The following is a 14386-nucleotide window of genomic DNA, read 5'->3' on the forward strand; positions in this document are numbered from 1 at the left end:
TTCCTTCATCTCTTTTTAAACATTTAAATTAAAATTTTATTTCCTATTTTATTTTATTTTATTTTATTTTATTTTATTTTATTTCCAGTAAGTTCATGTTGTTGGTAAATATTTAATGAATGGGAAAAATATTCCAAAAGTAAGGAATTACAGAAAAGTAAGTATTTTATTTTAATTTATTTAGATGTAAATACACCCAATTACAGCAATTTAATTTATAAAGAGAAGTAAAAATAGTTTATTTATTTAGGGAAAAAAATAAAAAAAATAAAAAGTGATAAAAACATTCTGCCTTATAAATAGAGTGGAAATAAGGACAAGTTCTCATACTTAGTCATGAAGTGCATGTGAAAGGCTGTCTTCAATAGCAGCATAGCATGTGCCTAACTCAATTATATATATATATATATATATATATAAATATTATTCATGAAAACAAAGTGTATCAAACTATGTATTAAAATAAACTATAGAGTAAAATATTAAATATTCATTCATAAAGTTTTCTAGGTAGTTAATTAAGAATAAAATACTTTTATTTAGATGGTCAAAGTTGATTGGGCTGGTTATTCCAATAACAAACGGTATGACCCTAACATTCTCTTGTGACATGGTCACATTACTTGTTTCTCGGTTCGAGTGAAGACTATCCCCACACACCAACACGAGTCATTCCAGCATGCTTTATGCTCATTCACATGCATGCCAGTAACATTTTTAGGAGGTCACCCAGTATACAATTCTTTCAAATATATTCTAAAATTCGACAAATTTTAAGGTGCATTTCGTTAGTATAGGTAGTGACTTTCAATTCTTTCAAGTCTTTCTTAGTTATCATATACTCAGGATCACTCTCATTCATTGAGATGTTGCACTAGTTCATTTATGTACTCCTTATTGACTCGAGTGCCACATATTAAAATTAGTCAAATAAATTAAACAAGTTAAGCATTTACTAATAAATATTTTAGGAAAGAATTAACCATAAAATAATAATAAAAATAAAAACTCACAGCTCTTAACAAATAAGCATAAAGGGAACCCTAAAAATAGGAATAATTGTTACAAAGATTTGTGCACACACCATGGTAGTTGTTGATCATGCAGCATGAGGCTGGCACCAGCCTGAACGCAACTGTACGCACACTCAAAAACACTGCATGCCCACAACCTGTTTGTCAAAATGCCCCAACGAACTTCCACACCCAAGAATCCTCATCTCTTCCACCTAATCCACTCTCCTTCAAATCCCAAACAGCAAATCAACAACGGGTTTTCAAATCCTCCGCCCCCATCACAATGATTAGCCCAAAAATGATTAGCTTTGAAGCAAGCAAAGAGGAGGAGGACAATGGAGGTCGAGAGGCAAGTTTTTGGTCTGACAGACGGTGGCGTTATGATTAGCACTGCCACTACCACCCCTCATTACAGTGAAAAGGAAGCTCATTTTCATATTCAAAGTGGTCAAGACATGCCTCAATCATATCATAACAAACATCATTAGAGTACTCAAAGTCATGGTTAATTTGAGCATTTGGAATTGACCCATTAAATATATTATTAGCAGTTTCTGTTTAAAGAGGAATTCATCATTGGTTTTCTTCCATCACTGAGAGGGTCGAGAGGCTTAAATTGCGGCAAGCACTGCTTTTCTTTTCGTTTTTGGGGCCACTTAGCTGTGCCTTTTGGCCTTCCAACCCAACAACCTCTTACACCATCATCATAATTCTTTGTTATATTGTAATGGGTCTCCTTTTGATTTCATGTCAAGTGTGTGTCAGCCATACCATAACGCCCATAAACACAATCCCAAGCTTTGCTGTAAATCATAGAGTCTGTCTTGGATTGCATCCATGAAAGCTTTCCCAAATGCTTAATTCTTCTCATACCCTTTTCTCTTTGCTATTTATCCATGTTTTTCCCACGTCATGGAGCTATACTAAAATTGACTCATCATCGTTGAATTATGATTCTTGAAATCTCTTTGTAGAATAAATAACTTATAAAGTATTCTTCCCTTCTAAATGCTTCTACTCCTTAAAACATGATAGAACAACGGTATCCAACAAACCATACCAAAAAAAGGGCATTAATTACATCATGTCTGGGACAATTGAACCAATTTAAAAAGAGGGTATTGATTGAACACAATGGATTTAGTCCAAAATGCATAAATATCGCATGGAGCATGGAGATGAGACCCAACCAATGTGACAAAAAAGGCATGTGATTGGAGGCCGCAGTTTGCTTTTAAAATGAAAACAGACAGATAGATAGATCACCTGTGTGAGTGTGATGTTTGATACTGTTGGGATCAAAATTAAAAAAAATAAAAAGGACACACAAAGAACTTCCCTACAGAGAAAGATTTGGTTTGAGGGTGGGGATGAGCAGGAAAAGCATTAATTTAGCTGGGACAGCACATGCAAGATCCTCATCATACAAGGCAACATCATTATCATGTGGCTGCTTTCCCGCATGTTATTTCATCAAACTTTTTCATTCCAAACGTTGCTGCTCTCTAATGTGGGCTCTCTCTTCCACCCTGTTTAATGCTTTCTAGTGTGTGTTATTTTCTAAATGCTTTGTCCATTTTCCATCAATTCCTCCACACTTATGATCCATTTAATGCGCTATTTAAGGCAGAGAAGAAGTAGAGAAAAGATGCAGCAAATTTTTCAAAGAAGCATAACTCAATTACTCCTTTTTTCTTTTTTTTTTTTTTCTTTTTTGTGGGGGTCAAATGTGAGTTAAAACTACTAACTCAATTCAACAATCCCAGATACAGATTCCAAACCAGATTCATCCAACCCTCCTAAATCTATGATTGAGCAGTTTCATATGAATCTCTTTTCCAGGCCCATTTGAAAAACTTACTGTTGCTCTATGCACCACCATTCATAGAGGCGTTGATTTGAACCGCATTTCCCTCTTCAAGAATCTTGCCATTTACTTGAGTTCTCGACCTCTGGAGTGGAACCATGTAATTGTCAGGAAAAAGATGCAATTCTCATATGTAGAATAGAACATATATGCTTGATACGTACCCTATCTGCAGAGTCCCCGGTGTTCCCGTTGATGAGCTTATGGTTCTCGTCTTTTGTCTTGGTATCTTTCGTGCTCAATGGTAACAATGTAGATACACCGACATTGGTTCGATCTGGCAGTTCTGGAATAAGAAACTTGTGTATTTCAGTAACAATATTCAATAACGGTCTATGGAATTAAATGAAGGGGGTGATAAGAAAGTAGAATTAACCTGGCAATTTCTTATCGACAAAGAATACAACTAGGTTCACCGTATACCTGCAGAAAGCTAAACGGTTTAGGAAGTGAAAAATTAAAAAGCATAACTACATTATCAACATACGAGTCAGCAAGAGGAAAGGCCATCTTTTATACCATGCTACTACAACATCAACAGTGTAATGTTTCCGTGAGGCTACAATTAAGAAGCTCTGAACTATAGCCAGCAACCAGGCCAACTGCTTTATGAACCTAAAATGTCGCAAAAACAAACCATCAGCTAGACTTCAAAATTTTAATGCATCCACAGCTGAATATGCTAGAAAATTGACCACTTCTTTGTTTGTATTGCAGTAATTTTTTAAGAACATACCTCTGAGTACCATATATCTGATACGAGCGCACAAAAACAAGAGTAAAGATCATGTGTGATGAGAAAATTAAGTCTCCACAACCATACAATACACCCCTCGGAACTGCAAATGCAACAACCATATGAGGAACAATGTCAACTATATAATATCTCTAATGACTTTGGACATTCGTGGTGATTCCTTACATATCAAGAAAACTTCAAGGATACTTTTGGGGGGAGGTAACGTGGCAAGCTTTGAACCCTGTAAAAAAATGGTGCAAAAGTCACTTACGTTTTCCTTTTATAGTAGCCATATTGAAATTATTACAAAATAGAAACCTTATATTGATCAACCAAGTTCATGAACAAATCCATATTCAGATATCAGTAGAAATTGTACCTCACGGCAATGGTAGTTTGGACCTGGAAGTTGGGTCGAGTAGAATGTAAGAATTCGGAGAATTTGAGAAGCCTGCAAAAACAAGTAAAAGGGGCATATAATATCAATGTGAAGGAAGTTGGATGTAACATAAAATATCTAGTTCTTAAAATATTTTCTTTCAAGAAACCGATCATGAAACCAGGTTTTGAGTGGGGTGAGGGGGTAAGGGAGATGATTGTGGCAACGTTAAAATGAAAATCATTCCACTAGAGTCAAAATATTAACCAAGTAGTAGAAGTTGTACTTACAACTAAAAATGCTAGAACCCTACACCATAACAGAACTGTGTAGATCTTTTTAGTTTTGAGAATGAAAGGATGGAAAGTCCACTGCAACAGAAAGTTCCACCATTAGAAACACTCAAGAAAATCGATGTATGTCAATGAATAGATAATAGATATCAGAAAACCAAATTTGCATCTAAATGAAAGAAAGTAAAACAAAATCATTATCAAGTTTTTTTCTTAATGAGAAACTATGTCATGGACATTAGACTATAAGGGCATCTTATTTATATTCCACCTAAAATTTGTACTAAAATTTCAGGAATCAACCAAGAAAGACCCCTTTTGTTCATACTTCATATGACAATTGTTTTCGCCCCCTTCGAAACAAAATGTCAAAAATTCAAGCCTTAGAAAGAAGCCCTCAGTTCAGAACGCTCAAACTCAAGAACTCGAACAAAATGTGAAAGACAATAGTTCATTACCATAGTAACAATGTTGAATGTAAAAAGGGGAGCAAATAGAGGATGAAATCAGAGCCTCATTAAGACAATTTTGATGCAAAAGGTGTATATTAACATGCCAGCAGGAATTCATGCTTGTTGTGACTGATAATAAAACAAGCAAGACAGAAAGATGAAAGAAAACTAATAGCAAAAGCAAAGGGTGGAACCTCACCAAGAAAAAGGATAAAAAGACGAAAGAAAACAAAGTTTCACTGAGATAAGCTTTGTCGGGTCCGAGCTCCTACATCGAAACACAAACAAAATAAACACAAAAATCGAAGATAATGTAATTATAAATCAAAGGATGCAATATTTTGATACTAACCGGAAGAAGATAGAAGCCAACATCCTGAAGTACAGGTCCAGGCCTATGTATATAATGAACTCCTCTAGCAGCTAGACCGTGTATGTACTGTCCAAAAGAAATATTTCGCATGTCAGACATGGAGGACGATGAAAAAATTACAGACTAAAGAAACAAACAACAAAAGCTTCAATATACTCAACTCTTTGACATAACATCTAAAGAACAATTACTATCCTCTCAAATTTATAAGCATATTTGAATGTTATTGGAACTTTCTAAGAATTTAAACACCTTTTCTAATCCAGATTCCAAGAACTATTCTATTGTTAGCATAAACACCATTACACAGAAAATTGGATACCAACAATTGAGTTTGCAGAAAAATTCCCATTAAAATTCTCACAATTAAAGGATACCTGACAAACGAGTCCCCCGAGAAGATATTTCCAATTCTCTCCGAGAAGGATGATCTCCGTGGTGGTTTCTGCGGAGACTCTCTTCAAAAGCTTTCCGCCACAACAACAAAAAAAAAACAATAAACACATTAAACAAAAGCAACATCAAAGAAGAAACTAAACAGCGTTATAAGAAATCGTAATATAGCAAATTAAGATAACCAACCTTCGAAGTTTCCCGACGAATGTAAAGATTCATTTTCAATCCGTGCAACAGCCAATTCCATATTACTCAAGAATCAACCTCGAAAACTCAACATCGCTCATGGCGAACATAAACAGAATTACAAGAAAATAAACCTCTGGATGGAAGAATCGCGTCTGTAATCTCAACAACGAGGGATAAATTTGAATTCCCTCCAAAAAGAAGGAAGAATGAGAGGGTGAAGGAAATCGGATAGAGAATCAAAGGATTAGAAAACTTGAGATGGAATAAAAAGTGAAAATCAAAATTGGTGAAGGGAGAATTGAGATCTATTGGAGCAAGAGATGAACGAAAATCAGAGATTGCGTTGAAGAAGAGAAGCCAGCGAAGACGGAGTATTTGAATAAGAAAGGCGACAACGCGTTACTTGAAAAAATAAAATAAATAAATAAAATTTTAAAAATTTAAAATAAGAGTAAAAATTAAAAAAAAAAGAAAAAAAAAAAAGAAAAAGTCTCTAGCTCCTTCGCTAACAAGGGGTGGCTGACGGCAACGCGAATTCAACGCGGGATTCGGAGACTCCGATAAGAATTTTCTTCCTTTTTTTTAAATTTTTTTTTTTAAATGGATTAAAATTAGTTTAATTAAATTCCATTATATTNAAAAAAAAAAAAAAAAAAAAAAAAAAGAAGTCAAAAAGGCTTCGTAGTCTCCCAATTTTGGATAACCAATCAATTTGTTTTTTAAATTTCATATTTGGAAATGTTTTTATAAGGAGTGATTTTGAATGATATTATTGGTTTTTAAGCTAAAAATTTATAATAACGAGAGAAAATTTAGATCGACCAAGCAAATATTGAGAGATAGATAGAAATATGCATGAACGTTTTGGGGAGAAAAAAAATTAGGACAAAAAAATTACAAAAGTGTAAAAAGAAAGGGCGAAAAAAGGTATTAAGATGTTAATTACCTATTATGTTCACGTTATATGTATATGTTATATTTAATTAAAAAGGTTCGTTTTAAGTTCGATTAAAGATGTTGATTTTAAGCTTTAGGATTCATTTACATGCTATGCTCGAGGGAGTGCGAAAAAGTTCAAGTAAGAACATGTTAAGTGCAAATTTGGAAAAATAGTCCTAAAAGGGTATTTTTGGAAAATAACTTTAATAGGGTCATTTTGTGAATTTAACCCACGTGAACTCCAAGTTTTGTGAAGTGGGTTTTACTTAAAGTTGTGAATTTAAAAAATTAACCCAAAAAAGTATTTTTGGAAAAATAGTGGAAAAGGGTATTTTAGAAATTAACCGTAAAAATGGGTAAATATGAAAATTTAACCCACATGAACTCCATATTTGCAAAATTAGCTCTCAAGTTGTAAATTTGCAAAATTAATCCTAACTTTGTCAATTTGGAAAACTAAGCCACCAACAGTCAACAAACTTCTTTGGACATTTAGCCGACTTGGCTACTTGCATAATTAAGTAATTAAAGAAAAAATTAAAATAATTACCTAAAATACTCATCAATAAAAATCTGGCCAAATGTAAAAGAGTTTTAGAGGTGGAAATTATAATTATTATTTCAAGTTTCATTTTTTAAATATGTATATATAATTCCTATTTTGTATTCAACCGCTAGAAGATACCTTTGTTGTGTTCACAGTGGTTGCTATAGAACTATCATTCTCTATCCCACCAACCAGATAAATCAGACCCTCTAACATTTCCACATTTCGCCTCCGGCCGCTGTCGATGGTCAAATCTCGAGTGCTTCTATTTCCTTTCCCGAGGCTGAGCCACGCGAACCCCTTCTTATCTCTGGTAGAGTACTTTCCGATGTCGGCCTAGAAATCGTCTTTCTCAGCACTGAGTATAACTCTGTTCCTTGAGTTAAACCAATCAAAGTCTTTATTGAGTGGCTGACCCTCTCATCCCATAATATCTCACGTACTGGCCACATCAAAGCCTTTATCGTCTCAACACACTCGAAGCTAAGCTATACCTATCTAGTATCTTAGGGTAAATTGGTTAGTCATGTTGATTTGTTATTTCTTATGTCACATACTTTCTTGTCATGAATTAGTGATGGGCGACCTCTCATTGTTTCTAACTACTGAGCTGTTGGAACATTTTGTATTTTCTCTCGTACTTTTAAAATTTTTTCAACAATATCCAAACTTTCAAAAAGTCTAAAAATACCCTTATCATTAATATTTATTTAAACTTTAAAAAGTTTTATTAATACTCTTTTAAAATTTTTAAAAGTTATGTGGGTATTTTTAAAATTTAAAATTCAACTGTCATTTTTTTTAATTAATTAGTCCATATTTTAGAATAAAAATGAATACAAGTCTCATGTTTAATAAGGAAATATTAAATTTATTATTCCGTTATTTTATTTGATAAAAAAAAATATATATATTTGCTTAAATTATTAGCACACTTGAAATATCAATCATGTCATATTTTAAATGAAGATTAATTAATGCTAAATATAATATTGGTATACTAAAGTATATTAATAAAATAATACATCCATATTTTTCATGAAATCTGTTGATGATGTCGGATGATAAATTCAAAATATATCTTTTAAAAATATGATATCAAGTAAAATTTAAAAATAGTTTAAATTATAAATAAAATAATAGAATAATTGAGATTTAAACAAAATAATAAAATGAACAGGAAGGAAACAAAATAATTGAATACTCAAGAAGAAGAAACAAACAAAATAATAGAATAATCTCAAAGAAAACAAAATAAAAGAGAAGCGTGAGCGGCAGGATTCGAACCTGCGCGGGCAGAGCCCACATGATTTCTAGTCATGCCCGATAACCACTCCGGCACGCTCACATTTGTGCTTGCAAAGTTACCATTGTAATAAAATTATAATATTTAAAGGTAATAAAAACAAAAAATGGAGATGCGGGGTATGGATCCCCGTACCTCTCGCATGCTAAGCGAGCGCTCTACCATCTGAGCTACATCCCCTTGTGACGAAAAACTTAAGTTCTAAATATATATAATATATATTAAAATAATAGGATAAATTTAAAATATTATGAAGCTATCAATATTATAAATAATAACAATTTTTTTTTTTTATCATGAATAAAAAAGAATTCAAGATAAAGATGTCTACTTTTTATTGACGATCGAGGTTCAAATCTCTATTCCTCAATCTCTATATCTTGGGCAAGTGCTCTACATCTATGCTACTATCTCCATTAATATACATGCGAGTATAGTAATTCCAATGACATACTTCTCATATCATGTTTTCATACATACTGTGAGTATAGCTAATTCTAAGGTTTTGAGGTGTCACTTACTTGGAAAGCGTGACACTTTTTGTTTGAATTTGCGTCCGTCAACTCCAAAATTTGCCAAACCCTTCAAATAGTTCCTACATTAGTAAAAATTATGCTAACCGGTGAAAACTGCACCAAAATCGAAGTTAAAAGGGAGAAATTAAGCAAAAGGAAAAAACCGACCCAGTTGGACCACCACTTAGGTTGGTTGTCCGTGGGTCACACACGCCTGGGTTGCGCCGCGCAGGCCGCGTGCGCACGGGTCGAGCTACATGGTTTCCCTCCTCTCCCAATTTTTCTCTCTTTCTCTTATCTCTGTGGTCGCCGAACTTCTTTCCCCTTCCGTTTTCTCTCTCGATTTTGTTTCCGACGCCCATTAAATCTCATCAAATCTCATACGATCGGCTCAAGATGAAGTCATAGATGGTTATCTTCTACATATTCGATAGTTCTTGAAAAGAAAAGCTTACGAAACCCTTACCCAAGGTGATGCAACGATTCTCGCTGCCTATGGTTGTCGGCCGTGGCACCTATCATTAGTTTTCTTCTTTTCTCTCTTTTTTTGAATTTATTTATTTTTATTTTTATTCCTCCTCTAAGAAATTTTGTCATCGAAAGTTCCTCGTCTTGAAACAGCTTTGGGTATCGTGTCCTCATATTACTCTCTCGTTCCCAAGTTGATTATCCCACTGCATCTTCATCAGACCGATTTCTCTGTTCCGCAGAGTTTTCACACATCTCGCTAGGATCCTCGTAGGGTATTCCCCGTAACTCAAATCTTCTCGCAGAGGTAGTGGTTCAAAGTCAATCACGTGTGAGGGATCGCCAGTGTACTTTATGAGCATGGATACGTGGAACACATTATGGACGCCAGCGAGAGCGGATGGCAAAGCTAATCTTTATGCCACTGGTCCTATACACTCTAGGATTTTAAATGGGCCTATAAAACGGGGGCTAAGTTTCCCTCCTTTCTCGAACCTCAGCACTCCTTTCTTAGGAGCAACCTTGAGATACACATGATCTCCCACCTCAAATTCAAGATCCTTTCTTCTAGCGTTGACGTAGCTCTCTTGTGTATTCTGTGCGGTCTGAATTCTTACTCCAATCTTTTGTACAGCCTCATTCGTCTTCTATAATAATTCAACTCTAATAAATAAGATAGAGTTTTCCATTCCATAGTTAATCAAACACCTCTTCCATGAATACATCAAAAGGTCTCTGCCCATCGGCCACCATGGTTGCACACATGTAAATCGCTTTTGATACTTTTGTTTATGAAATGTTCCAAAGCATAAGCACCCAACTAGAACAACCTTCAAAATTCTAAGTATTTTTAACATTTTTAAAAGAAGTCGGTTAAAATAGATAATGAGGAAGACCTAGACCTCCTAGATAGTCAATAAAAAACTATAGCTCACCGGATCTAGAACTCATTAAGATCCTACTCATAGTCCTTTACTTTCTTAACAATATTAAAACGCATTATTGAAATTAAACAATATCCTACCAAATAATAATAATATGTGATTGTCGTGTAAATTGTACCCTAAATTTTTAATATTATCAAATCACACCCAAACATGATTAAGTTTTCAATGTTAATTCTATGCTTTAATAAACATCACAATTTTAATCTTAGGATAAACTTTTAAATATTTGCTTATTAACATACTTGAAATATCAATCAAATGATGGAATAGTTTCATGTTAGATTCTAATTGAAGGTTAATTAATGCTAAATATATTATTGATATACTAAAATAAAATTATATTTTTTAAAATATGATATTGATTTTTAATTATCCAACAATAAAAAATAATAGAATAATCAGGAAGGAAACAATATAATAGAATGAAGAAGAAACAAACAAAATAATAGAATAATCTAAAACAAAACAAAATAAATATAAAAAAACGTGAGCGGCAGGATTCGAACCTGCGCGGGCAAAGCCCACATGATTTCTAGTCATGCCCGATAACCACTCCGGCACGCCCACGGATGTGTTCGTTCCGTTAATTTTATTTTTGATATATATTATATAAAATAAGAAAAGAAATGGAGATGCGGGGTATCGATCCCCGTACCTCTCGCATGCTAAGCGAGCGCTCTACCATCTGAGCTACATCCCCTTATAATATTCACCTTCCATCAAATAAAAATAAAAATATATACAACGTAATCTCTAAATCTTAAGAAGCTTTAAAAAAATAATAACAACAAAGTTTATCAAGAATAAAATTTTAAATTTACACGAAAATTGGAAATGAAGTGGAATATTCACAAAATTTTGAAATGGAAGAAAAATATCAAAGAAGTCATATTTAAAATTTAAAGGGTAAAGCAAGTTACGAGAATAATCATCAATAAAAATAACATAGTAAAAAAAACGAGAATTGGATTTGACAGAAGAAGGACCCCAAAGATCACAATAAATAAATTCTAGTGTATTTGTGTTATTGCTACCGCCAATAAGCCCAATGCTAGTCTAAATACACGTTGATACCACATAAAATGTGTTAAACCTAAGGGCATAGTGTTTCATCGCCCTTAGGCATCAAGACTCAAATGGTAGCCTTCCAACCCACACAATCCTAAGTAACAAGCATCTCGAAGCTATGGACTTTATGTCTTAGTCTCTTTGTCAAAACGTGTACATACTACAATTTTTTTAATAAAGAGTTGGAAATATCTATTTGTGCGTAATCTTTGCTAATGATAACGATGGTACATTTGACATTCTTTCATGGGTGGGAACAAAATGGTCATCAATTTCATATTCTTACTTAAATACACAGAAATATTTTGACAATATCAGTATTTACTATAACATTTGAGTCAACTTTCATTATGAAAAGATGTGTAGTTTATTCATCTTCTTGTATATAGCTCCAAAAACGATGGAGACTCTTATATCCACTCAAAACTAGCTAAATTCTGATATAAGATATTCTAATGATAAGCCAGAGTACTCTACCATTGAACTACTTTTCAAAAAGAAAAATATAAGTTGTAAATAAATTATCAAGATTAAGATCAAACCATATATGATTATCGTGCAAAATATTAATCTTCTCGATTTACAAATTTATGAAGAGATTAAATATTATGTGGCTCAGTCTTATGCAAATTCATTGTATATGATGTATATACTCACATTTTTTCACAGTAGAGCAATTACAAAATGTGTTATATCAATAATGTTTTTAAAATAAGACACTTAACTTTATCCTTATACTCTAGATTCGTATCTCAACTACATAATAATGCAATAATAACCTTACCATTAAAATTTTCTTATAATTGATAATTTAAATTGTCCGTAACAAAAATTTAACTTTTTTAATGATTAATGATTAATGATGAGACTTTAAAATATAAATCTCAATAATCTCTCACTCCCATGAGACGTGCTCAAATGCATACTTTATACCCCAATAATTGTCGCCTTAAAATCGATTGTCACATACGCATCTCTTCGTTGATTGGCTTCCATTTCAATCTATTTATAGTGATTCACCATGGGTAACGAGCCTACAATTTCTTCCATGTATTAACCACACACACATTTATATATATATATGTGTGGATGCGTCCATGTATGTAACGGCCCAAATCTACCGCTAGGAGAAGGTTTCCACACACTTATAAATGGTGGTATGTTCACTCTCGAACCAATGTGGGATATCATAAGGTATATAAAAAAGGTGACCAAACGAGTTGGGGGTAAAATGGGAATAAGAAATCTCAATAATGAAAATAAAAAAAAGTTGCGGTACAGGTGTGGAAAGATGAGCACAATAATTGATGAAGGGGAGACAAAGCAGATCCACCACTTACGTAATGGCTTACGAAACCAATATCTTGGACCCCAAGATGCTGACATGGCGAGTCTTGAACAGTCAAGGCTCGCCATTCCTCTCTACTTAAACCCATTTAGTTTTGCATAGAGAGGCATGGCGGAAGAAGTACAGGTTTTTGGTTTCCGGTCAGGCTCCTATAGCCGGAGAATCGAGTTGGCTCTCAAACTCAAAGGCGTGGATTATGAACACATTGAAGAAGATTTGTTGAACAACAACAAGAGCGATTTGCTTCTTAAATACAACCCAATCTACAAGAGGGTGCCTGTTCTTGTCCACAATGGCAACCCCATTTCAGAGTCCGTGGTCATCCTTCAATACATCGAAGATACCTGGAAACACAATCCCATCTTCCCCGAACATCCCTATGATCGAGCTCAAGCCAGGTTTTGGGCCAAGTACATCGATGACATGGTACGTTTTATTTTTGTTTTATTCAGGATTGTTAGGAGGGAGTCCAACGTTCGATTATGGATTGATAAGTAAAGAATACGTCTCTATTGGTACGAGACGTCTTGTAGAAACTAAAAGTAAAATTACGAGAGTTTATGCTCAAAGTGGACAATATCATAGCATTGGAGAGGTTCTGTGGTTGCTAATATGGTATTAGAGTCATGGCCTTAACTTAGTCATGTCAATAAAATCATCAAATGTCATACCACTCCATTGATATGATGCCTTTTGGAGAAACTAAAAGTAAAATCACGAGAGTTTATGTTCAAAGTTGACGATAACAGACCATTGTAGAGGTTCTGTGGTTCGTAACATAGTATCAGGGTATACTTTGTTTGAGGGCTCCAAAAAAGAAGTCGAGTCTCGATTAAGGGGAGACTGTTCAAGGGGAGACACAGATCTCACAGGAGGCTCTATGGTATACTTTGTTCGAGGGGAGGATGTTGAGTCCCACATTGACTAATTAAGTGGATGATCATGAGTTTATAAGTAAGGAATACGTCTCTATTAGTATGAGAGTTTATACTCAAAGTGACAATATTATACTATTGTAGAAGTTCGTGGAAAAGTAAGGTTTTTGTTTTTCAGGTGGTGCCCGCGATGCAGAAAGCTTCTCTAAGCAAAGAAGACGAGAGAGAGACGGCTATAGAAGAATTGCATAAGAAGTTTGAACCACTTGAGAATGAGCTTAAAAACAAGAAGTTCTTCGGAGGAGACGAAATGGGGGTTGTGGACATTGTAGGGTTCGTGTTTGCTGGGTGGATTCCTGCCATTGAGGAAGCGGTAGGATTTAAGCTATTGAACCACAAGTTTCCAAACCTAAGAAAATGGATCGAAGAGTAGGCGAACCACACTGTGGCTAAGCAGGTTCTACCCGAAAAGGATGCGCTTGTTGTCTTTATAAAAAATGTTTCGCTTAAGCGAAAATATTAAAATCAAATGCCATAAATTCAAACGTAAGGTTTGGATTTACCCATGGCTCAAGGTAACTTTGTCGAGTGTGTGTTTTTTTTAATAAAGTATTTTATTATATTTAAATAAAAAAAATAAAAGTTCTTGAATTTTTGAATAAACTATTA

General features: G+C 34.0%; 2 protein-coding genes and 4 non-coding genes across 6 annotated transcripts; 1 reads left to right on the plus strand and 5 right to left on the minus strand.

Annotated features, from left to right (window-relative positions):
- Positions 1 to 2674: 2674 nt before the first annotated feature.
- LOC111781018 (phosphatidylinositol:ceramide inositolphosphotransferase 2-like) lies at positions 2675 to 6088 on the minus strand. Its single transcript, XM_023661415.1, has 12 exons — positions 5702 to 6088; positions 5497 to 5586; positions 5099 to 5185; positions 4946 to 5014; positions 4292 to 4372; positions 4002 to 4073; positions 3806 to 3863; positions 3620 to 3722; positions 3403 to 3498; positions 3260 to 3306; positions 3048 to 3169; positions 2675 to 2968 (listed from the first exon to the last, which is right to left on the minus strand). The coding sequence occupies exons 1-12, from the start codon at positions 5732 to 5734 to the stop codon at positions 2885 to 2887; spliced, it is 942 nt and encodes a 313-aa protein (XP_023517183.1). The 5' UTR covers positions 5735 to 6088; the 3' UTR covers positions 2675 to 2884.
- A 2368-nt stretch (positions 6089 to 8456) lies between these two features.
- Positions 8457 to 8538, minus strand: TRNAS-AGA. Its single transcript has one exon. It is a non-coding gene; the product is annotated as a tRNA-Ser (tRNA).
- Positions 8539 to 8603: 65 nt separating this feature from the next.
- On the minus strand, positions 8604 to 8676 carry TRNAA-AGC. The gene has a single exon. It is a non-coding gene; the product is annotated as a tRNA-Ala (tRNA).
- Positions 8677 to 10911: 2235 nt separating this feature from the next.
- Positions 10912 to 10993, minus strand: TRNAS-AGA. The gene has a single exon. It is a non-coding gene; the product is annotated as a tRNA-Ser (tRNA).
- Positions 10994 to 11053: 60 nt separating this feature from the next.
- Positions 11054 to 11126, minus strand: TRNAA-AGC. Its single transcript has one exon. It is a non-coding gene; the product is annotated as a tRNA-Ala (tRNA).
- Positions 11127 to 12926: 1800 nt separating this feature from the next.
- On the plus strand, positions 12927 to 14368 carry LOC111781158 (probable glutathione S-transferase). The gene is made up of 2 exons (XM_023661609.1): positions 12927 to 13268; positions 13896 to 14368. The coding sequence occupies exons 1-2, from the start codon at positions 12951 to 12953 to the stop codon at positions 14148 to 14150; spliced, it is 573 nt and encodes a 190-aa protein (XP_023517377.1). The 5' UTR covers positions 12927 to 12950; the 3' UTR covers positions 14151 to 14368.
- Positions 14369 to 14386: the final 18 nt, after the last annotated feature.

Source organism: Cucurbita pepo, chromosome LG19 (genome assembly GCF_002806865.2).
Source record: "Cucurbita pepo subsp. pepo cultivar mu-cu-16 chromosome LG19, ASM280686v2, whole genome shotgun sequence".
In the NCBI taxonomy this organism is placed as follows: Eukaryota; Viridiplantae; Streptophyta; class Magnoliopsida; order Cucurbitales; family Cucurbitaceae; genus Cucurbita; species Cucurbita pepo.

Excerpts from the sequence above, each read along its gene's own strand:
- LOC111781018 (XM_023661415.1), bottom strand. The coding sequence starts at position 5,734 with ATGAATCTTTACATTCGTCGGGAAACTTCGAAG. Across the intron at positions 5,015-5,098 it reads TTGGCTTCTATCTTCTTCCG|GAGCTCGGACCCGACAAAGC; the intron begins GTTAGTATCAAA and ends GTTTCGATGTAG. Across the intron at positions 3,864-4,001 it reads CAAACTACCATTGCCGTGAG|GGTTCAAAGCTTGCCACGTT; the intron begins GTACAATTTCTA and ends ATTTTTTTACAG.
- LOC111781158 (XM_023661609.1), top strand. The coding sequence starts at position 12,951 with ATGGCGGAAGAAGTACAGGTTTTTGGTTTCCGGTCAGGCTCCTATAGC. Across the intron at positions 13,269-13,895 it reads CCAAGTACATCGATGACATG|GTGGTGCCCGCGATGCAGAA; the intron begins GTACGTTTTATT and ends TTTGTTTTTCAG.